General features: G+C 38.1%; 1 protein-coding gene across 1 annotated transcript; it reads right to left on the bottom strand.

Moving 5' to 3' along the window:
* Positions 1 to 421: 421 nt before the first annotated feature.
* On the bottom strand, positions 422 to 23256 carry LOC131150893 (uncharacterized). Its single transcript, XM_058101956.1, has 3 exons — positions 22568 to 23256; positions 16883 to 17180; positions 422 to 744 (listed from the first exon to the last, which is right to left on the bottom strand). The coding sequence occupies exons 1-3, from the start codon at positions 23186 to 23188 to the stop codon at positions 674 to 676; spliced, it is 990 nt and encodes a 329-aa protein (XP_057957939.1). The 5' UTR covers positions 23189 to 23256; the 3' UTR covers positions 422 to 673.
* Between the last annotated feature and the right edge of the window lie 585 nt (positions 23257 to 23841).

Raw genomic sequence — 23841 nt, 5'->3', positions numbered from 1 at the left:
CATCCCTAAACCTTAAAACGACTACCAGCACTTATTTTTAGGTGTTACCGAACAGGCCTGAAATCTCTAGTTTAATATATGAATAAGAATATTTTGATCTCCTGTTCTATTGCATTTCTCTAGCTCCTTGCCTGACAATTTGTATCCAGGAAGTTCCATAAAATATGAGCAACAGGCATGATGAATAATTGATTATAGTTTCTGAGATGACTAATATGTTTCAGGCACCATTTGCTGGGTTTGTCTAAAGGGGAAAGAAGTAGGATTGGATCAACAAAACCCAGTTATCCCTCTGAAAACAAAAGGCCAAAAAAAAAGCTGAGGCTGTTCGACTCTTTGCGTCAGTAATGCCTAGTGCATGTAATCAACAAAAGAAACTTTTTTTCTTTTCCTTTGCTCGGCAAAGGTTTGTAGGGAGGGATTTTTAAGCACAAAATGAAACTATTCTTCATGTAATGTGAGAATGGACACAAGGAACACTATAACGGGAGAAATTTGTGTGGTATTTTTCTGAGTTAAATGACAATTATATCTAAATAATTATATATAGCTCTTCCACTTGTCAAAACTGAATTGCTGGATCAAGAGAGCCAAAATTCTATTTCTATATATGTTCACAAGGAGTTCGACTCGGCAACACCAAAAATGCACATATAACTGGAGTTACTGGATGTCATGAGCTTTCCATTCTTCCACTCTGCTCCTCCTTCGGAACATTCTTTCCAACCTTTTTCCGTCTGAAAGCTGAGACAGTGGTAGAAAATAATGGTAAGAACTAATCATAATTTATAGTTAACTAAGAACAAGATAACAGTGAAATGTCAATGGCACCAGTTTATCAAAGTCAGAAATATAAAGTTACCAGAAACTATATCCACCCAACAGGAATATATATATAATGTTTTAAAAGGAAAAAGCATACGAGGGGTTTTAGAGTTTTGGAATTTGCTTTTGTTGTCCCAAAGTCTCAAAATTGTAACCACGGTTTTCCTCCGCCATAAGTGATAGGTTTTCTAATAAAATTAGGAGGTACCGCCCTCTTTTACCAAAAAAAAAAAAATGACGAGGCATTTTAACCCTTAAAAGGTGAGGCTTAAACCTTAAGGTGTTAGGGCGTAAACATTTAAGAATTTGTTTCTAAGATAAAAATATATAAATTAATTTTATATTTTTAAAAAATAAGGAAAAATTAAGAAAATTAAAAATACAATGTAAGAAAAAAAAAATTATATATACTTTGCAAACTACTTGTTGGCCATCCACAAATTGATAACTTGAATACGTGACACAAATCATGACAAGAGATAGTTATACTATTACAATACAAAGTTCAAATTATTTTCATTATTTAAGATCCAACTCTCAATTATTTTGGAAATATTGAGGTCCAAGAGTTATAGAAATCAACTTATATTATGTCATTCCTTTTACACAAACATGTTAAAATTATTTAACCAATTTCTTACTGGTGAATCACACACCCAAAATGCGTAAGCCTCAACTAAGAAGGCGCAAAAGGCATGCCTTCTGTAAAAATGCATAAGCCTCAACATGAAATGCATTATCCTTTTTGGAATTTAGTATTTTAGATTGAATCTCAAGGTGTTTTCAGCATGTCTTGCATTGAGGCAAACCTCAATTGAGCCTTTTAAAACACTGCCATATATAGCAACAATTTTACAACTTTTTAAAAGCACTTAACTTTTAGAAGAATTAGAGAACTCCACACTGATTTTGCAGCTCAGAAAAATCTAGCTGTCTTTCAATTATGCTACAAGAAAAATGCTTTTGAGGGACGAATCAATAAGTCAAAAAGTCTAAAATTCATGGTTAAAGATCTTTTGGGACGAAAAAAAGTCATTTCAGCTTTGTTGCCAAAGACAGTCACTAAAAGTTTTTATGGACGAATTTCCAATTTCATTGCCAAAAGAATAATATTTAGGCATGAAATATTTTTTCACTAACATTTTCACTAACATATCATGACTGAATTTTTCTGGTTTATGGTGCAAAAATAGAGTTCACCCTCACAAAAATAACTTTTAGCAACGACATAAATTCATCCTCAAAAATCATAAGGGGCATAAGAAATTCATTGGCAAATGACATAAACACAAAAAGCTTGGTCCCAAAAATCATTTAGCGGCAAAATATTTTCATCCCCAAAAGTCTTTATTGATAACTAAAACTTGTTGGTATAGGGTTTTAAGGACAAAAAGATTCATTGCCAAAAAACAGTATTTTGAAAACTGGACCAGTCAAACCATGAGTCAAAAATCTGGTCAAAACTGGGTAAACAAACCATAAGACCCCGCAAACAGGACAAATCCGAGGTTGTCAGAAACTTTATCTTTTCTTGATCTTGTTTAGAGCAAAATTTAGAGAGAGAGAGAGAGAATGAGGGTAGCAACAATAGTAGCAAATAATCATCCATATTCACTGTGTTGCTCAGTAGACAATATTGGTTCCCAGCATCAAATCGTAACTAGCTTTGTGATTGGTTATTATTGCAAAATCTGCAACTCATAGACATTGTCGGGGGTGGGGGAGCAATGGCAGCAAATAATCCATCCATTTTCACTGTGGTTGATATTATTGGTTCCAACCATCGCATCACATCGCAACTAACTATGCTAGTTATTATTGCGAAGTCTGCAACTCATTTGGGGTTTGTGGGGACTGAGGGTTGCCAGCTGTGGCTTTAAATACAAGTAATTGAAGGTATAAAAGGTTCTTTGGGAACGGAAAGGCAAATCAAGATAGAAATTAAATAAATATAATATAATATAAATATATATTATAATAATAAAGGGAAGATATGGTGACTTAGGACTTGTAATATGTGGTGTAGAAGGTTATGTGGGAATCAAACCTTTGGTGCAAGGGGAAAAAATTATTGTTCTGAGCACCAACCTAGACCAATTGAACAGGTTGGCCCACCTGGACTGGGAAACGGATGGCCATCCAGTTCATTTGCTGGGACAGGTTTGAAAACATTGCTAAAAAGCTGCTAGGAAATTTGATGCCAGTTTAGCAACAACATTTTCTCATCACTCAATATAGTTTTAAAAAAAGAATTCAAACGACACATAGTTCTGTACAATTTCTCCAATCAATAACCTTAATGTGACACCTGCTTCTAAAACAACTGAAGATGAATTCAATATCTCATTTGAAAATTCAATCAGGGCATTCAGAAACAAGATCTAACTATCAAATAAAACAGCCAAAACATTATTATACAAAATAAAACATCCACAATGTTAATACAAATGCCCAAAAATTTAAAGTTCTTTTGAATTAAAATAAGAATTGACAGAAAAGGATTCAAGTAGCCGACCCACCTAGTGGGACTTAAATTTTGTTATTGTTGTTGTAAAAATCAATATAAGCTCAGGTCCATAGGTCCAAATGAATTACATAATGAAAAAATAAATTTAGGGAAAAAAATTTAAAAAACTAAAACTCAATAAGTCATTTATTTCTCCTCGGCTGTAATAAGTATGATTAAGTTTGCATTCTTATACTATAATGATTTTGAATCAATTTCACAAGTAATTGGACTGTAAATGAAGTAGATTTGAGTTGGTACATCTAACAAAAAAATTCAATTGCAACTTAATTATTTAATTTTCTTAAATTTAGTTTAAACATAAATATAACTGAATAAAAATAAAATATATCTCTCTCCAAATAAAATTTAAGAAATTCATAGTCAATGACTGTGTACAAAAGAAAACTCTAATATTCAACTATCATTAGGGAACATAATTTTGTGTTCTGTCTTGCTTGCAATATTAGTCTTAAGAGACATCAAGTTGTTGGAATTTCAATGTTGGAGGTCTCGGGTTCGAATCCTAGGAAGAGCAGGAAAGGGTATGGAATGAGAAAGAAAGATGGTGAAAATAAAGATGAAATTTTATGAGCCCTCAAAACACTGGAATCAATGATACAAGAACAATGCCGAAGCAACAAATAGATTTGATGAACAGCAGCTCCTTCCACAAAGGACTTTCATTTAAGACTGTCCTAGTGATGTGAGCAGCCTTTGTTTGGGTAGAGGTCAAAACAGGAAACATCAAACTAGATGTGTTATCACTCACACTTTAGTGTGATATATACTCGAAACGTATTGGAAATGTTGGAAATAAATGCATTTTATGAAGTGGTAGCACTAAATGGAGTAAATGGGGACAATATAAGAAACAATTTACTTGGGTAATTTTGTCATGTGCAGCAAGAATTATTGAAACATTGATAAGCACTGAAAAGTGAAGCAGTTCTAGTTGGCAGTACTATGACAACTAAAGGTCAAAAAAGATGTGGGCTATGGTAGTTATAGACAGAATGTTGGCCATTATTTAGCAGAAATACCACCTAGGCAACTTGTATGACAAAATAGTTTACTCACAATTGGATAGTGAATCAGCAATTAAAAATTATATGATTCAGTCAGATATAATTCAGCACCAACTAAAAGATTTACCAAATAAACCAGTTCACTGAATTTTAAAACAAATAATCCAATGCTAAGTGGAATCCACTTGCTCTCTATTTTCCAATTAAATTTGAGGTTTGATTTTCTAATACAACACTCTACTAGTATCACTAGTTCATGATGGATGCAGAAGTACTGGCGTTTGCTAGAATTAAAACTAATAATTTAAGACAGCAAAAATGTAAAATGCCCCAAAATTTACTAGTTTATGAATAAAATGACCAACAAATTACATTCTAGTAACATAAATTACAATCAGGGTGATTTTAATAACACAAACTACAGTCTAAGCAAAAGAATTGCAATCCAAAAGATCAAATTGAAGTCAAATAGAGAAAACTAGTGTCCATGGCTATAATAAACCATCCTTAGACCAGCTTGAACCTAAATCCATATATAAAACTATGAGAACATGCAAAATAGAATATGTTAGATGCTGTTGATTTCATAATTGACAAGTACTAGAGAAGATGATGAAGCTATTTGCATTAATTGAAAAGGTGTTATGCAATTATACCATGTAGTCTAAGTCCGTATACATATACTAAGCCCATCAAAATGATCAAACACAAAAAGGATCTACAAAACCCCACTGGCAGAAAACATACTGGTTTTCAGACTCAATAAACAGATCAAATATGTACCCATGAGAACAGAATCAAATGGAGAAATCAAGGCTACCCATTTCACCACACAATAACCAAAGCTAAAAAAAAAAAGGAAAAAAAATCATTATTCAAAAATCCAGTGAAAACTCAAACACACAACCAAGAAATCAGGATCAAATGCAGAAATCAACAACCTCCCATTTCTTTTCACAATAAGCCAAAAAAAACCCATTTGCAGAAGCAATTTTTAGTTGAAAACCACGAAAAAATTTAATTATTTAAGTTTCATTTAGAAACTGGAAAATTGAATAGGCAAATAATAATAAATAGTAGTAGTAGTAGTAGTAGTAGTAGTAGTAGTAGTAGACTAGAAGTAGAGATCAGCTTTATTATTATCTCTCATTCATGACTTTAACTTGAGTTGTTATCAGATAATTCCTCTGTATCGCATGCATGATGCATCATAACAACGTAAATTAGTGGTGGCAATTAAGGTCACCCTAGTTGGCCTATTCAATGACATCTGCTGGGAGAGTGGCACGAATGAATGTGGAATTCATTCTTTTGGAATGAAACATGAGGTCCTAAGCATTAAAATGAAAACAATTTCTCTGCCTTGAATATATAAGTATATATATATATATCTTTGATGTATAAATTGGCTGATGCTGGGAAATTATTAAACAGTTTGCCACATGGTAGGGGCCGCATACCATCTTAACTTCACAGACTACAAAACAGAACAAGAACCAAGTTTAAACACAGTGAGACTGGGGAAAAAGCTTTTACCCGGGTCAATGATCATAGAATAAGTGAATCAATCAACAAAATAGGAAAGAGACTGATTTGCGGGTCTGAGTTGAAGGTGGGGTTGGTGCATGGAAGCACAATGCCAAAGGAAGAGAAAACAGACAAAAAGGACAGGAAGAAACAGAAAACCCACTGAAGGAAAAGGACCTCAAGCCTCCAGCAATGAGCACATAGAATTCACATATATTGCCACTACTAAAAAACTTGCATTAACATCTCCAGCAATGCAAGCCCAGGTGTAGTCCAGCATAGTACAAACATTCCAGTTTGCTTTAGACTCTCCTTGATAAAGGTTTTAATTATAGACAGTGTCACCATCCAAGATAACTTGCCTCCATTGTTTTCATTCAATGCCCTTGGCAACTAGAAGACTCTGAGTGGCCACTAGCCATTGCCTCAGCTTGAGTAGGATCATAAGCATCCACCTTTTTTGAAGTCTGTAGGATCAGTGGGACTTTGTGTCACAGTCCGACTATTTTTCGTGCGGCGCTAGCTAAAGCACTCTTACTTAACTAGCCAGCCTATCGTTTACCAACATTCATCCACGAAACACTTTCATTAGCATTCATTCAAATAGCAACGGAAACAATAATCAATTCATGAAAGTCGTGGCAAGCAAGCAGTAAACATTAAAGCAAACGTAATTCATTAACAACACCTCCGTTGACATCGTGTGCTTAGCGAGGGAGGCAAGTAGGCTAAACACGTTGACAAAAGCTAGTGAGTTTTACAATGACTAATGAACACTCACCCTCCCTTAAAGAGTTTTCTAGGCTATTCTCACTCTGGCACTAGGAAACATCAAAGTGACCGAGGAATCATACTGCCTTATTTGGCATATAATGAAATAAATACTGAAAAATAACCCTACACTAGTATTTACATGATGGGAACCCATCCCAAACACACGAGGCAAGCGGTCACAGGCAAGCATAATGCCCTAAACAAGCTTAGCTCGTGACATTCTCCCCCACTTATGCGGTCGACGTCCTCGTAGACTTGACGCTAGGTACACTTCAACTTTGTCCACGAACAGTTGCATATCTTCCGCAAAAACCCAGCTAATTTCTTCATCACCAAGGCCTTTCACTTCACTAAGAACTCCTGCCGCTTCTTCCTTGAGGATATGAACTCTCTGTCTGCAAGGATATCTTCAACTTCACGTCTGTCAAGTTAAATTGTACTCACTTCTGCTCTAGTTGACTGATTTATGCTCAGATCGTCGGTGTCGGCGTTTTACAGCTTGAGGCAGCTTACGTGAAACACAGGATGCACTTTCATCCAAGTCGGAGGGTCGATTTTGTAGGAGACCTTCCCGACTTTGGTCAATATGAGGACTGGTCCTTCATATTTGTGAAGTAGTCTCCTATCTTGTCCTCCTAGTGACCTGACCTGTTCTAGATTGAGCTTAACAAGCACCAAGTCACCTACATTGAAGTGTTGCGATCTTCTCCCTTGATCTGCCAACTTCTTCATCCGCTTAGTAGCTTTCTCCAAGTAGGCTCGGGCAATCTCAGCATTCCGCTTCCATTCTCTGGTGAATATGTACGCCCTAGGACTCTTTCCTCTGTACAGCTCATCCACTGTGAGGTAACAGCGGCTGCTGGCCTGTAACAAGCTCAAAAGGGCTCTTGTTGATTGTTGAGCTCTTTTGGGCATTGAAACAGAACTGAGCCATATCAAGTAGTTGCACCCAATTCTTCTGATTGGCGTTGACGAAAGGGCGCAAGTACTCTTCCAGTAGCCCATTGAATCTCTTCGTCTATCCATCTGTCTGTGGATGATAACTCGAAGAGATTTCAAGTTGTGAACCGAGGATTCTGAAAAGTTTTGTCCAGAAGTTGCCAATGAATCTTAAGTTTCAGTCACTAACAATGTCTTGGGGAACACCCCAATATTTCACAATATTCTTGGAAAAAAACTGTGTTGTCTCCTCTACCGAACAATACTTTGGTGCGGCTATGAATGTACCATACTTCGAAAACCTGTCTATAATAACAAGTATAAACCCTACATCTCCCACTCTAGGCAGGTTGGTGATGAAGTCAAATGAGACACTTTCCCACGGTTTAGACAGTAGGTAGGGGCTCCAAGAGCCCTACAATTTTCTTCCACTCCACCTTGTCTTGTTGGCAAGTGAGGCAAGTTCGGGGATAATCAACCACATCATCACGCATGTGCGGCCAATAATACCCCTGCTTCAGTAAGGCCAAAGTGCGCTATCATCCTGGATGTCCGACCCACATGGTATCATGACATTCCTTCAACAATGTCTTCCTCAGATCACCAGCTCGTGGCACAACGAGCCGGTTACCATGGGTCATCAGCAATCCATCTTCCATCCAGAACTATCGTACCTTTCCTTCTTCAGTAAGCTTCATTTAGTTCTGCGCAACTAGATCTTTGGCTAAGTTCTCCTTGATGCGCTCCCGCATCGTTGTGGTAACAATACTCAAAGTCAAATGTACTACCAATTCGTAAAGCCGCCAACTCGGCCTTCCTACTCAGTGCATCCGCGACTTGGTTCAATCGCCCCGCCTTATGCTCAAAGGAAAAATCAAATTCTGCCAAGAATTCCTACCATCGACTCTGCTTGGGTGTCAACTTTGGCTGTGTGAAGAAATGGCTAACACCTGAGTTATCTATTTTCACCACAAACCTTGACCCAAGTAAGTAATGCCTCCACACACGAAGACAATGTATCACCGCTAGCATCTCCTTCTCTTGAGCTATGTACTTCCGCTCTACTTCACTAAGCTTACAGTTTTCGTACGCAACAGGATGCCCCTCCTATAACAAGACTCCTCCAAGGGTGAAGTCTGATGCATCTATTTGTACCTCAAAGGGTTTCATGACATCCAGAAGAGCAAGTATCGGATCTCTCATCATGGCATCCTTCAAGTCATCAAAGGCTCCCTGGCACTTCTCTGTCTAGTTCCACCCATGACCCTTCTTCAATAGTTCTATCTTAGGAGTCGTTCTCCATGAATGCCCCTTTACGAACTTCCTGTAGTAGTTGGCAAGGCCAAGAAAGGAACGCAACTCTTCACTGTCGTTGGGATCTTCCATTCTTGAATTGCCCTTACCTTCTCCATATCCATCCTTATATGACCTTGTTCAATCACATAACCAAGGAATTTGATGCTCCGCTAAGCGAAAGAGCACTTCTCTTTCTTCACTTGTAGACTATTCCCCTTCAGCCTATCGAACACCTTCCGTAGATGCTCTTTATGTTCCTCCAGAGTGGTACTATAGACAACAATATCATCCAGGTACACCACGACATACTTGTTTAGGTACTCACGAAAAACCTGGTTCATCAAGGTACAGAATGTTGCAGGCGCATTCGTCAACCCGAATGGTATCACCAAGAATTCATATGCCCCATACCGTGTCACACAAGTAGTCTTCGACTCATCTTCATCGGCAATCCTCACTTGATAGTAGTCTGACCTCAAGTCAAGTTTAGTGAAGTACTTGGCATGACTCAACTGATCTAACAAATCAGCGATCAATGAAATAGGATACTTGTTGCGCACTGTCACCTTGTTGAGTGCGCGCGGTAGTCTACACACATCCGCAAGCTCCCATCATGTTTCTTTTGAAACAGCACCGGTGCTCCGAATGGTGCGTTGGAAGGGCGAACATATCCCGCTTCCAATAACTCATCAAGTTGCTTCCTCAATTCTACTAGCTCGGGAGGTGCCATCCGATATGGCCCTTTTGCAGGTGGTTTCACTCCTGGAAATAGCTCGATCTTGCTTGTGACCGCTTGCCTCATGTGTTTGGCTCGAATGAAGAAGTGGGCATACAGGCAAGCAAAATGCCCTAAACAAGCTAAGCTTGCCTGTGACCTCTTGCCTCGTGTCTTCTCATGGCCCTGAACAAGCTACCACTTCTTCATCCGAACCAAACACACGAGGCAAGCGGTCACAAGCAAGCTTAGCTTGTTCAGGGCATTATGCTTGCCTGTGACTGCCCACTTCTTCATCCGAGCCAAACACACGAGTCAAGCGGTCACAGGCAAGATCGAGCTGTTTCCAGGAGTGAAACCACCTACAAAAGGGCCATATCGGATGGCGCCTCCCGAGCTAGCAGAATTGAGGAAGCAACTTGATGAGTTATTGGAAGCAAGATATGTTCACCCTTCCAAAGCACCATTCGGAGCACCGGTGCTGTTTCAAAAGAAACATGATGGGAGCCTACGGATGTGTGTAGACTACCGCGCGCTCAAGAAGGTGACAGTGCGCAACAAGTATCTTATTCCGTTGATCGCTGATTTGTTAAATCAGTTGAGTCAGGCCAAGTACTCCACTAAACTTGACTTGGGGTCAGGCTACTATCAAGTGAGGATTGTTGATGGGGATGAGCCGAAGACTACTTGTGTGACACGGTATGGGGCATATGAATTCTTGGTGATGCCATTCGGGTTGACGAATGCGCCTGCAACATTCTGTACCTTGATGAACCAGGTTTTTTGTGAGTACTTGAACAAGTCTATCATGGTGTACCTGGATGATATTGTTGTCTACAGTTCCATTCTGGAGGAACATAAAAAGCATCTACAGAAGGTGTTTGACAAGTTGAAGAGGAACAATTTGTACATGAAGAAAGAGAAGTGCTCTTTCACTCAGCGGAGCATCAAATTCCTTGGTTATGTGATTGAACAAGGTCATATCAGGATGGGTATGGAGAAGGTAAGGGCAATTCAAGAATGGAAGATCCTAACGACAGTGAAGGAGTTGCGTTCCTTTCTTGGCCTTGCCAACTACTACAGGAAGTTCGTAGAGGGGTATTCACGGAGAACGGTTCCTATGACAGAACTACTGAAGAAGGGTCATGGATGGAACTGGACAGAGAAGTGCCAGGGAGCATTTGATGACTTGAAGGATGCCATGATGAGAGATCCGGTACTTGCTCTTCCAAATGTCATGAAACCCTTTGAGGTACAAACAGATGCATCATACTTCGCCCTTGGAGGAGTCTTGTTACAGGAGGGGCATCCTGTTGCATACGAAAGCCGTAAGCTTAGTGAAGCAGAGCGAAAGTACACAGCTCAAGAGAAGGAAATGCTAGCGGTGATACATTGTGCGTGGAGGCATTACTTACTTGAGTCAAGGTGGTTTGTGGTGAAAACAGATAACTCAGGTGTTAGTCATTTCTTCACACAGCCAAAGTTGACACCCAAGCAGGGCCGATGGCAGGAATTCTTAGCAGAATTTGATTTTTCCTTTAAGCACAAGGCAGGGCGATTGAACCAAGTCGCGGATGCACTAAGTAGAAAGGCCGAGCTGACGGCCTTACAAATGGTAGCACATTTGACTTTGAATACTGTTACCACAACGATGCGGGAGCACATCAAGGAGAACTTAGCCAAAGATCCAGTTGCAGAGAACTTAATGAAGTTTACCGAAGAAGGAAAGGCATGATAGTTCTAGATGGAAGATGGATTGCTGATGACCCATGGTAACCGGCTCTTTGTGCCACAAGTTGTTTATCTGAGGAAGACATTGTTGAAGGAATGTCATGATACCATGTGGACCGGACATCCAGGATGGCAGCGCACTTTAGCCTTACTGAAGCAAGGGTATTATTGGCCGCACATGTGTGATGATGTGGTTGATTATACCCAAACTTGTCTCACTTGCCAACAAGATAAGGTGGAGTGGAGGAAAATTGCAGGACTGTTGAAGCCCCTACCAGTTCATCCAAACCATGGGAAAGTGTCTCATTGGACTTCATCACCAACCTGCACAGAGTGGGAGATGCAGGGTCTATACTTGTTATTATAGACAGGTTTTCGAAGTATGGTACATTCATAGCCGCACCAAAGTATTGTTCGGCAGATGAGGCAGCACAGTTGTTTTTCAAGCATATTGTGAAATATTGGGGTGTTCCCCAAGACATTGTTAGGGACCGAGACTCAAGATTCACCGGGTACTTCTGGACATAACTTTTCAGAATCCTCGGTTCACAACTTGAAATCTCTTCGAGTTATCACCCACAGACAAATGGACAGAAGGAGAGATTCAATAGGCTACTAGAAGAGTACTTGCGTCATTTCGTCAATGCCAACCAGAAGAATTGGGTGCAACTACTTGATGTGGCTCAGTTCTGTTTCAATGCCCAAAAGAGCTCAACAACCAACAAGAGCCCTTTTGAGCTTGTTACAGGCCAGCAGCCGCTGTTACCTCACACAGTAGATGAGTCGACAAAGGAAAGAGTCTCAGGGCATACATCTTCACTAAAGAATGGAGACAAAATGCTGAGATTGCCCGAGCCTACTGGGAGAAAGCTACTAAGCGGATGAAGAAGTGGGTAGATCAGGAGAGAAGACCGCAGCACTTCAACGTAGGTGACTTGGTGCTTGTTAAGCTCAATCCAGAATAGGTCAGGTCACTACGAGGACAAGATAGGAGACTACTTCGCAAATATGAAGGACCAGTCCCCATCTTGGCCAAAATCGGGAAGGTCTCCTACAAAATCCACCCTTCGACTTGGATGAAAGTGCATCCTATGTTTCACGTCAGCTGCCTTAAGCCGTACAATGCTGACACTGAAGATCCGAGCAAAAGTCGGTCAACCAGAGCGGAAGTGAGTACAATTCAACCTGACAGACGTGAAGTTGAAGATATCCTTGCAGACAGAGAGTTCATATCCTCAAGGAAGAAGCGGTAGTAGTTCTTAGTGAAGTGGAAAGGCCTTGGTGATGAAGAAATTAACTAGGTTTCTGCGGAAGATATGCAACCGTTCGTGGACAAAGTTGAAGTACGTCAAAGTCTACGAGGACGTCGACCGCATAAGTGGGGGAGAATGTCACGAGCTAAGCTTGTTCAGGGCAATATGCTTGCCTATGACCGCTTGCCTCGTGTGTTTGGGATGGGTTTCCATCATGTAAATACGTGTTGTAGGGTTATTTTCCAATATTTATTTCATTGTATGCCAAATAAAGCAGTATGACTCCTCGGTCACTTTGATGTTTCCTAGTGCCAGAGTGAGAATAGCCTAGAAAACTCTTTAGGGGAGGGTGAGTATTCATCAGTCATTGTAAAACTCACTAGCTTTTGTCAACGTGTTTAACCTACCTGCCTCCCTCGCTAAGCACACGATGTCAACGAAGGTGTTGTTAATGAATTACGTTTGCTTCAATGTTTACTGCTTGCTTGCCACGGCTTTCATGAATTGATTACTGTTTCCGCTACTATTTGAATGAATGCTAATGAAAGTGTTTCGTGGATGAATGTGGGTAAACGATAGGCTGGCTAATTAAACAAGAGTGCTTTAGCTAGCGCCGCACGGCCCTTCACAAGGGTGTGAAAATAGTCAGACCATGACACTCTACTACGATGATTGGACAGGCAATGAAGCTAATAGCTGGAGTCATGAAAAGCTACATCAAGGTAAACTTTGATCCAATCAGCCGGAGGCTTTTGCTAGTTCGCAGTCTTTCTGACTAAGGCTATTGGTTGCAATATAGGACCAGTTTCCTAAACCAAGTCTCTGGTCATCAAACTCTACGATCACCCTGGCCACCTCAAAATGCCATTGTGATCAACAATTCCATTAGTAAAAATTTTCCTGTTCCTCAGCTCCCAAATGGTGTCCATCAGCAAGCAAATAGATAGATTTTTGTTAGGATGCCATCCCCAATATCATAGTAGGGTTCAACACTCTTGCAAGCCAATCTTTAATTGATAAGTGAGACCGGCATTCCACTTTAAAGTTTCAATTGGGATTGCTAATCATGGCAAATTGTAAACTTCTAGAATAGGGAGGGTAAGCTTTTTGATTAAGGGACTTGGGATGCTTAAACATACAATCAAAGGCTTGATTTTCAATTGTTTCTTGCCTTGCAAACCATCTCCTTGGAAGAAATCACAGAAGCAACAGCAATAATGTAAGCATTGTAATGCCTCAAATTTTCTCCCTATACCAAACATGATCACTTGTATGTATATTTGTATGTTGATCAAAAACCCATTCTGCTTTTGTCACTTACTGTTATCCTTCTTCCCTTTCTCTGCTAGCTTTCAGCCATGAACATGCCTCCTCTAGTGCAATATTGCAGCAATCAGTATTTACATATACCTCAACTCCATAAACAAATTGTACAGGTCCAAGCTAATAAGATTTACCATAAAAAACATGCAAATGAAAACCCCACAGAACCACATTTTGATAAAGATGTTAAATCAGCTTACTTTCATAACAAAAAAATTTAACATATTACATATGCACTATCAGCAATCCAACAGCCATTCTTATCGCCAACCATTCTTCAGGAAAAAATTAATGGACCAAGTCTAACTTCAAATAATATCATCACTGAAAATCTGTAAAATCTCCCTTGAATCAACATCAGAAGACCTTTAGCCTTGTTTCCATTAAACATTTTTAAGGTACACCTTAATCCTACTCTTAAAATTAAGAGTGAACAGTAGTCAAAAATAAATTTTGTTGGGGTAAAAATGCTATCAGGAGGCGAAGTGGATGAGGTGACACTTGCACGGGCAACAGTTGCCAGTTGCAGGCAGTGCTTGTACGAGCAGTGGTTGCAGGCCGCTAAGGCATGAGCAAAGCTTGCAGACAGTGCTTGCACAGGCAGCGATTGCATGGGAAGCAATCACAGACAGCTTGAGGATTGCAGAAGACACTGGGAATCGTAGAGAAGGGAGTTGTGCAAAGTTGGGGGAAAGGACAAATGAACTAGTGCATAGGGAATAAGGGGGAATAAGGTTTTCAAATAGACAAAACTACGTCATTTGTCTATGGGATCAATAAGGAAGAAACCATACCGACGTCATTTTTGCATTGTCTCTTTAGAAATCTTTCACAATAAATATGTCATTGCTAAAACTTTCCTACTCATTGCTAAACATGGCCCCTAAGCCCGCAAAAATTGAATTGCTTTCCCATCCAACCTTTAGTGATGATAGTACAAAATTCATCGCTAAAGGCATCAGTTCTCAAGTTTTGCATGACGACTGTAAATATCGTCTCCAAAAGTAACTTCGAGATTCACTTTGTGAATAAAAAATTTGTCCCTAAAAAGCATTAATCTTGTAGTATATTAGGAAATTTAAAGGCTTGAGTCTCCACAGAGAGAGAGAGAGAGAGAGAGAGAGTCTGTGTTTAAATTGCTCCAGCCTATTACTCTTAATCTGCCAACAACCAATTGATGAAATATGCCCACAAATATCAACAAGTCGACCTAAAAATACAAAGTTCTCAAGAAAACATCAAAATAGAGAGAGGGCTAGTTTAACTTGCTCCCACCCCATATTATATTAATCTGCCAACAACCAACTGATAAAATATGCCCTAGTAGTCAAAGGCGCAAGGCACACCGAGGCACAAAGGGTACTTGGAGCCGAGGCACAATTATTAAAATTGTGTACAATGCTTATTTGGTGGGTATTTGATATGTGAACACATCAATAGTAATACTAGATTTTAAAATGTGAAAATATTCAATACCAAAATTGGAAATTTAATGAAATTGCCAGGCTGAAGGCCCAAAAGCATCAACAGAGTTCAACATCAAAAGAAATGAGTACAATAAAAAAGCAGCAGCTAAATTCACTAAAAAATGAAATATATTAGTTATAAAAACTTGCATTAAACTACACAATTAATTACATATAATGTTATAAGAAGAAGCAGCAGGCAGCAGAAGAACTCAAGAAGAGCTGAAAAAGAAGAAGAACTGAAGAAGTAGAAGAAGAAGAAGAACTAAAGAAGAAGATGAACTGAAGAAGAAGAAGGAAAGACGACGAAGAAGAAGACGACGACTTACTAGTTCAAACGTCGAAGCAGATGAACTGACGACTCACGAAGGCTTGAACCTCGAAGACGAAGGGCTCCTGCTAGTTCGAAGGCTCGAAGATGAACTCACGAAGCTCATGCTGGTTTGAAGGCTCAAAGACGAACTCATGAAGCTCCTGCTGGTTCAACGGCTTGAAGACAAACTGACAAAGGGCTCCTGCTGGTGTCGTGCTGCTTCGAAGGGTCAAAGAAGAAGGGTTCCAGCTGGTTTCGTGCTGGTTCGAAGGGTTAAAGATGAATCCTGCTGGTTTGGGTCAATGGCTCAAAGACGAAGGGCTAGGGGCAGTAGGACTGATTCGAATCGAAGGCTGGATGGCTGGAAGAGGGCTAGGGCTCGTTCTGGATACATTTTCTTTATTAACAGCTTCAAAAGTTTCAAGGCATGACTGACTCACAGCACCTGGCGCATCAGTGCGCCTGACTGCACCTCTTAAAGGTCACCTCACCTCAACAGGAATGAGGAGTTAGCCTGGTCGCCCCTCTGCACCTCACATCTGAGGCACGCTTTTGACTACTATGAAATATGCCCACACAAATTGACACGTTGTCCTGAAAATATATGCTTTTCAAGAAAGTACCAAAAAAATTTGATCATTTTCAACAATGGTAACCTCATTACAAGCATAGGCATACCATCCAATAATATGGAGGAACTGAGAGAGAGAGGTAGTTTAAATTGCTCCCACCCCATATTATCTTAATCTGCCAACAACCAACTGATGAAATATGCCCACAAAAATCAACAAGTTGGCCTGAAAATACATGCTTTTCAAGAAAGTACCAAAACAATTTGATCATTTTCAACAATGGTAACCTCATTACAAGCATAGACATACCATCCAATAATATGGAGAATCTAAAAAAAACTACTATTGCAATAGCTCATCAAGATGAAAATATAAACACAAAACATGAGGGTATTGAAGGAGGAAAGAGTTGGGGAGAAAGGCACAAAATTTCAAGTAAGAAAAACCAATAATCAAATAATAAGAACAAAACCCATATGGAAGAAAATATAAATAAATTTTAAGTGAGAAAAACAACCACAAGAGAAAAACCAAAAATCAAATAATAAGCCAAATTTTAAGCGAGAAAACAGCCAAAAGAGAAAAACCAGAAATGAAATAAGCGCAGGACTCACATTTAAGAGATGATCCTGCAAGACATGTCAACCTTGATTTTGTATTAGCCTCAGCTAACGGATTTGGCTTCTCCTTTACAGCCATGCGGACATCCCAAACACGTATAACACCATCTGATGATGCAGATGACACCTTATATGGATCATCACCAGCTAAAGCTCCATCATTCCTAGTGTGCACGACAATACCTTTTACACGAGCCGAATGTGCACCCTCAATGCAATATGCAACCTTCCCACTGATAGTGTCCCATGCTGTAATATTCCGTTCCTCACCACCAGTAAATAGAAGTCCACTCTGTCAAAAGAATATCTATTTTAGAATAAAAGAACAAGCAGGAATGTAGGCATGGAACAAATAACATGGATTATTATCTTAAGTCCATTTAGAAAAAATAGGTCATCTTAATCCATTCAGCCCACAACCATAAAATGAGAGCAATCACAACAAATTATCTACTTTAAATCTAACTATAAACATTTTCAAATAGAACTACTTTTATCTATTAGAAGAGAAAAGGCAATAAAACATGAAAAATCCCACCAACCAAGGTATCTTTAGGAAATTACAAAGACAAACAAATAAGCATTAATTATGGTGAGAATGGATAACCAATGGATGGTCAAAGAAGCATACAATTTTATTGCGCTTTAGCCGCATCTAAAATTAGCACAATTTATTTTTATTTTTTATTTTTTAATTAAAGGAGTAATAAGTTTCTCCCACCAAAAAAGCTTCTCCCACCAAACAGCTTCTCCAACTGAAATGCATAATATTCAGACTAATTGCATATGGAAACCAAGGAATATTCGTTTAAGGAAGCATAACATATAGTCCAAACTAAGGTGGATGTGAGGATGAATGAGCTACTTCCTATTAGTGATAGTAGAAGGGGTAAGGGTAGACCTAAAATAACATGTAAATTGTAATGAGATAGTAAGGATTTAATAGCCCTCAAATTGTCAGAGGAAGTTGCTCACAATCATGTAAATTGGTGGAAAACAATTCATGTAGCCAACCTCAATAAGTGGGACTTAAGGCTTGGTTTGTTGTTGTTGTTACTTGTATAATAAATAGTCAATGTCAAGTGATTCAAAACTCCCTTCAAATCTCAAACCTGTATTGCACAAGAAGACATTATGTAGGAATATAAAACATTTCAATTTCATGTAAGCAACTATGAAAAATATCATCAAAAAACCAAATTGGTGATGTAAAATAATTATACGGTAGCAAAAACAATTTGATTCTAAATTCTACTTGACACCAATCATTTTCAAGAAAATGCAAGAAAACTTGAGCATTGTACAACAGCTTTGTCAAAGTATAAATAATAATAATAATAATAATTATTATTATTATTATTATTATTATATAACAAAGACGATGATTTCATTTAGATAAAGAAGAATGTACAAAAAGGAGAATAAGAAATCCTCCTAAACAAAACAGAAAAACAAAAAAAACAAAAAAAAACAAAAAACAAAAAGAAGAAACAAAAACCAAACGAACAAATAACAAAGCCAGCCGACCCTGTAAAATGTCAGAGAATTTCACTCTGTAAAGCAACCAGCAGCACCAGCACACCAAAGCAACGCTAATAATGGATCTTGTCCTAGACAAAAGAATATTCAACTTCTTCCCTGTAAATATATGCACATTATGTTCCAGCCAAAAACCCCCACAACATGCAACAGCATCTCTGCTTCAACCAAAACCAGTAAAAGAGATGACCAACAAATTCTCCACCATATCCAAGGTAACCCAGCTTCCTCCCAAAAGATCAAAAAGCTTATTCCACATCTTCCAAGCAAAATCACAGTGCAAGAATAGATGAGAAACTATTTCTGAGCTGTCAAAACGTAATAAGCACATATTGAAAGTGCCTTCAAAGGTCTTCCTATGCAATATATTGTCGGTGTTAACTCTATTAAGAAGTAAAAATCAACCAACCAAATAAAAGCTAACTTTAGGAATTTTGGCCTTCCAAATTATTTATGGAGCAGATAAAGAGAAATTAGCACTAATCAAGAGATCAAAAAAAAAAAAAAGATCTACAACAATAAACCCCTGAAGAATCTAAGGACCAAGAACAGCTATCCACTCTAAAGGAGAGATGACAATTTTCCAGCAATGTCAACAAAGAAGAAAGTTCCTCCACCTCCTTATCATTAAAAGATCTATGAAAGTGGAAAGCCCAAGAAAGCATAGGATCATCAAAACCCAAAAAAGAAAAAATAACAGCATTATATGCCGAAGTCAGGCAATAAAGACAGGAAAAAGAAATGTACAAAGCAATATTACCATGCAGATATCTTCCCTAAAACAAATTTTGAGAACCCTCACCAAGAACAGAACTTAGCATGAGGAATGAAGAGGGGGGTAAATCTAAGAGGTAGACTTCCACAAACTTTCTGAAAAACATCTAGATCCTAAATTAGCATCCAAACCATGCACATGAAATCCAAATATAGTTTGATAACACTATGCAAAAGAGAGAAATCCTCTAAGGGGAATCACCAAAGCTATTTAGCCATAAGGCTGTGTTTTTAGACTCCAACTTTCCAATACCCAACCCCCCCCCCCCCCCAATTTTAAACCTACACACCACTTCCCAACTAATTGAATGATTTGTCTTCTCCCAACCCCACATTAATGAAAATCTTTCATATTTTTCTTTAGCTTTCTATCTATACCCACTAGAGGGATAAAAGCAAGACAAGCCTAAACAAGAGCAATGTGTTCATCTAAACACTTAAGACACCCTCTCCACCACTGGGCGCCAATAGGCCCACTAGGACTGCAAAGGGACCCCTAAATAAGACGCCAATCCAAAATACCATAACCTGCCAACAAGGCTAACTCCCTGGATCTAGAACTCAAATTAATAGTTGCAGTACCACTCTTGCTCCAATAAATTTAAGCCCAACGAACCACTAAAAAAAACATGAAGACTCAAGATATTCAAAAAAGATGAGCTGATCACATAGATAATCTGCAAACTCAAGACAAGACACCACAACCCCCTCTCTAACCATTTCCAAACCTTTCACCAGCCCTTATCCACTGCCCTATCAAACATCTACCACCAACACAAACAAAAAGGGGAAATGCAGATTCTATTGTCTTACACCCCTCAACGTGCTAAACCAAGATTTCCTCATCCAAGAATGCCACCTATGCCCAAACCCCTTTCGAACAAAAATCTGATCCAAGACATTCCAGCTAACCATATCAAAGGCTTCTTCAAAGTTCAATTTAAAAATAACCCACCCTCTCATTCCTCCTCCAGACATCCTCCTCTACCTCATTCGCAACCGAGATAGCATTCACAATCTGCCTATGCGCCCCATAAACACACATTGAGCTTAGAAATAGTATTACCAAGGACAACCACTCAACCTATGGGCTAGCACTTCAACAATAATCTTACACACTAGATACTAAACCAATAGGTCTAAAATCGGCAATCTTAATAAATATACTCTTCTTAGGCACCAAAGTGATGAAAGTGGATTCAATACACTTGCTCAAAAACCCATCCCAATAAAATTTATCAAACACCTTCAACAAATCCCCCCTACTCACATCCCAAAACTCTTGAAAAAATAAAAAAAAAGGCATATTAAACACATCTGGACCTTGAGATCATTATCCCTCTCCATTCCGAACACTATAACCCTTATTTCTTCATCCTCAAAAGGTCTTCCCAACCAACTACCAAGACATCTTATCTGCAAAAATGGGTTTCCAATCTAACCCCTTAGTCATAGGCTTGCAAGCATCCTCCTTGCTATAAAGATTTAAGAAAAGATCTGTAATCTCAGATGAAATCAAACAAGGATCTGAAATAAACTCAACCCCTACCCAAATCCAGTTCTCTAACCAGGCTTTTCCTCATCTTCCCAGCTAACCTGCGAAAAAATTTAGAATTATAATCACCTTCTTAATCCATTTAAACTTATTCTTTGGCCTCCAACTCCTTTCTTCTTAAAAAAAAAAAAAAAATTCTTCAACTCATTTATCAGCCTTACGAAGCAGAAACTTCATCAATTTGACCAGCTGAAAGTAAGAGAAGTACTAATTGAGTGCTAATCGGATGGTACCTTGGAAACCTTATAACATCTACTCCTATGTTAACCCACTCATAAAATTTTGAGTTCCAATTCTTTCCCTACATTTTCTAAGCAATGACCATTAATATATATATATATATATATATATATATATGGTTAAATTTTGATTTTCAAACCCCCACCCATCAACCGAAAAAAGGGTGGAAATCAGGTGAAGAAACCAAACCCAAAAGCATACAACGAAAAAATGCAAAGCTCAAGTGAGCAATAAAGAGTTGCCAGGACCCAAAAGCACTCTAATATGCAACTCCAAAAAACTCACCGAGCCAGGCCTGGTTAGGTAAGGTTTTATACAGCTTGATTGTATAAAACGTGAGTGTCATAAAAATAGTCAAGTCATTTTTTTTGCAAATGAAATTGTTTTCTTATCAAGTTTACCCCTGATTATAATAAAATAATAAATTTATGCTATTAGAAAAGAGAGTAATGAACGATTTTTCACTTGTATATTTTTTTTCTTATATAAATAATTTTAAAAATAATTTAATTTTAGATTTTAAATTTTTTTGTTACTCATTTATCTCTTACACTCCCATTATCTCTTTTAAAAATAGTATTTGGAGGAGTGCATATGCACAACTAATATGCAATATATAATACTATAAATACTAATCATGGACATTCTTACATCCTTGAACTTAAAGGTATTTAAAATAAAATTGTAGAGTTATAAGAATAATAGGAAGTTCAAAATGGTGAATCATAGTACAAGTGATTTTTACTAATTATTTATTAATTTATAATTTCTAAAAATTTTAAAATTTTAAGCTTGCAGAAATAGTATTTAAGGAAGAATGAAAGAAAAAATAGAAAGTTAAAACTCTTGATCTCTTCTTCCCTTAATTAATACTATGAAGACCATATTTAAAAGAAACTGCAATTTATCGTCAGCTTTCACAAAAACAATTCTTGTTGTCAATTAAACATTAATTCTTGCAAGAAAATGCAAAAAATAAAAATAAAAAGGCCCTCTGTAAATAATATTTTTAATAATTGAGAACTTTCGATCTATATATATACAGACATATAGTTCCCTAACCAGGCTTTTCCTCATTTTCCCATTAGCTAGGCTGCAAGAGAGTTTAGAATTATAGTCACCTTCTTTAATCCATTTAAATTTATTCTTTTGCCTCCAACCCCTAACTTCTTAAAAATAAAATTCTCCAGATCATTTATCAGCCTTACGAAACAGAAACTTCATCAATTTGACCAGCTAGAAGTAAGAGAAGTACTAACTGAATGCTAATCGAACAGTACCTTGGAAACCTCATAACATCTACTCCTATGTAGACCCACTTATAAGATTCTCAGTTCCAATTTTTTTTCCTACATTATCTAAGAAAATACCATTAAAAAAAAAAGGATATGGTTCAATTTTTATTTCCAAATCCCCACCCATCCACAAAAGGGGGGGGAGGGGGAGGTGTGAAACCAGATGAATGAAACCAAAACCCAAAAGCATACAATGAAGAAATGCAAAGCTCAACTGAACAATAAAGAGTTGCCAGGACCCAACAGCACTCTAATACACAACTCCAAAAAACTCACCGAGCCAGGCGTGGCACAAAGAACCCGCTTTTGGCACTCCAATTCGAAGACCAGCCGTGCATCTTCCGATTCGTGGACAGAGAGCTTATCTTCAGCAACCATAAAGAACTTATCCCCTTCCGAATTGAAGTTCACATGCGTCGCCTCCTTCCCCAGCCTGCAATAAAAGCTCCTCCGTCCTCTCACCAAATTCACGATCGCCAAGCAAGAATCGCGCCCCACAGTGAGAGCCAACTTTCCCGAGGGATGCACGGAGAGATCGTTGACCGCCTTCTTGTGGGCGGAGACCGTTTTGAGGAGGACGAAAGGGTTGGCGTCGTAGATGGAGACGCCTCCATCTTCGGAAGCAGATATGAGATTGAGGGGAAAGGAGAGTGAAGGAGGTGTGTAGAAGGAGAGGGCTGTGGCTGAGGACTCGAGGGGGGTTATAGTGGCGATTTCGGTGGAAGAGGGAAGGTCATACAGCTTGATGGTTTCATCACCCCCGGCGGAAGCGGCGACAGGACCGCCGACGGCTACTGTCTTGATGGAGGAAAGGTGAGAGGGGTAGGAGAAGAGCTGGGTAAGGCTTAGGTTAAAGCCCCATACGAACTTCTCGTAGGAACCTGCAATGAGACTCATGCTTGCTCACTCTCAGCTCACAGTTCTCGCCATTGGAATCATATTTATTTGCTCCCTTTTTCATCTTTAGGGTTAGATACCAGCGGAGTTGATTTTAATTAATTTTTTTAAAATTTTAACAGTCATAATAAATTATAAACCAACTTATAGGAATTACTCACATGTTTCTAAGGGTGTGTTTATATAAAATTATTAAATTATAAATTCATTAAAAATATAAAATTTTAATTTTATGTGTTAAATTACAAAATTTGACCATGTGGTTAGATATATGTGTTGAAATTATTTTTAATATTTTTCTTAAATTCAATTTTGGGAAAAATTTTAAAGTCCCGTTTACAGCTTGAAAACATTAGAGAGATAACATGAAAATATGAATAATCTAATTTTTCGTATTTATTTGTGAAATGAAAGAGAGAGTACGAAAATAAAATAAAAATATGTCATATTAATAAACAAAATTTAAATTTTAAGTATCACTAACATTTGATTTTTTTTCTCTTAATTTTAATCATATTAGAATATATTATTTTTTATAATATTCGATGTGGGAGAAAATATAATCAAAAATGTTTTTAAATGAACAACATTGATGTTAAGCATCACCAACATTTGTTTTTTTCTTAACTTTTCATTATATTATAATAATTTTA

Source organism: Malania oleifera, chromosome 3, assembly GCF_029873635.1.
Source record: "Malania oleifera isolate guangnan ecotype guangnan chromosome 3, ASM2987363v1, whole genome shotgun sequence".
Classification (NCBI taxonomy): Eukaryota; Viridiplantae; Streptophyta; class Magnoliopsida; order Santalales; family Ximeniaceae; genus Malania; species Malania oleifera.
Note: the sequence above shows the minus strand (reverse complement) of the source record. Positions and strands in the feature narration are given on the sequence as shown.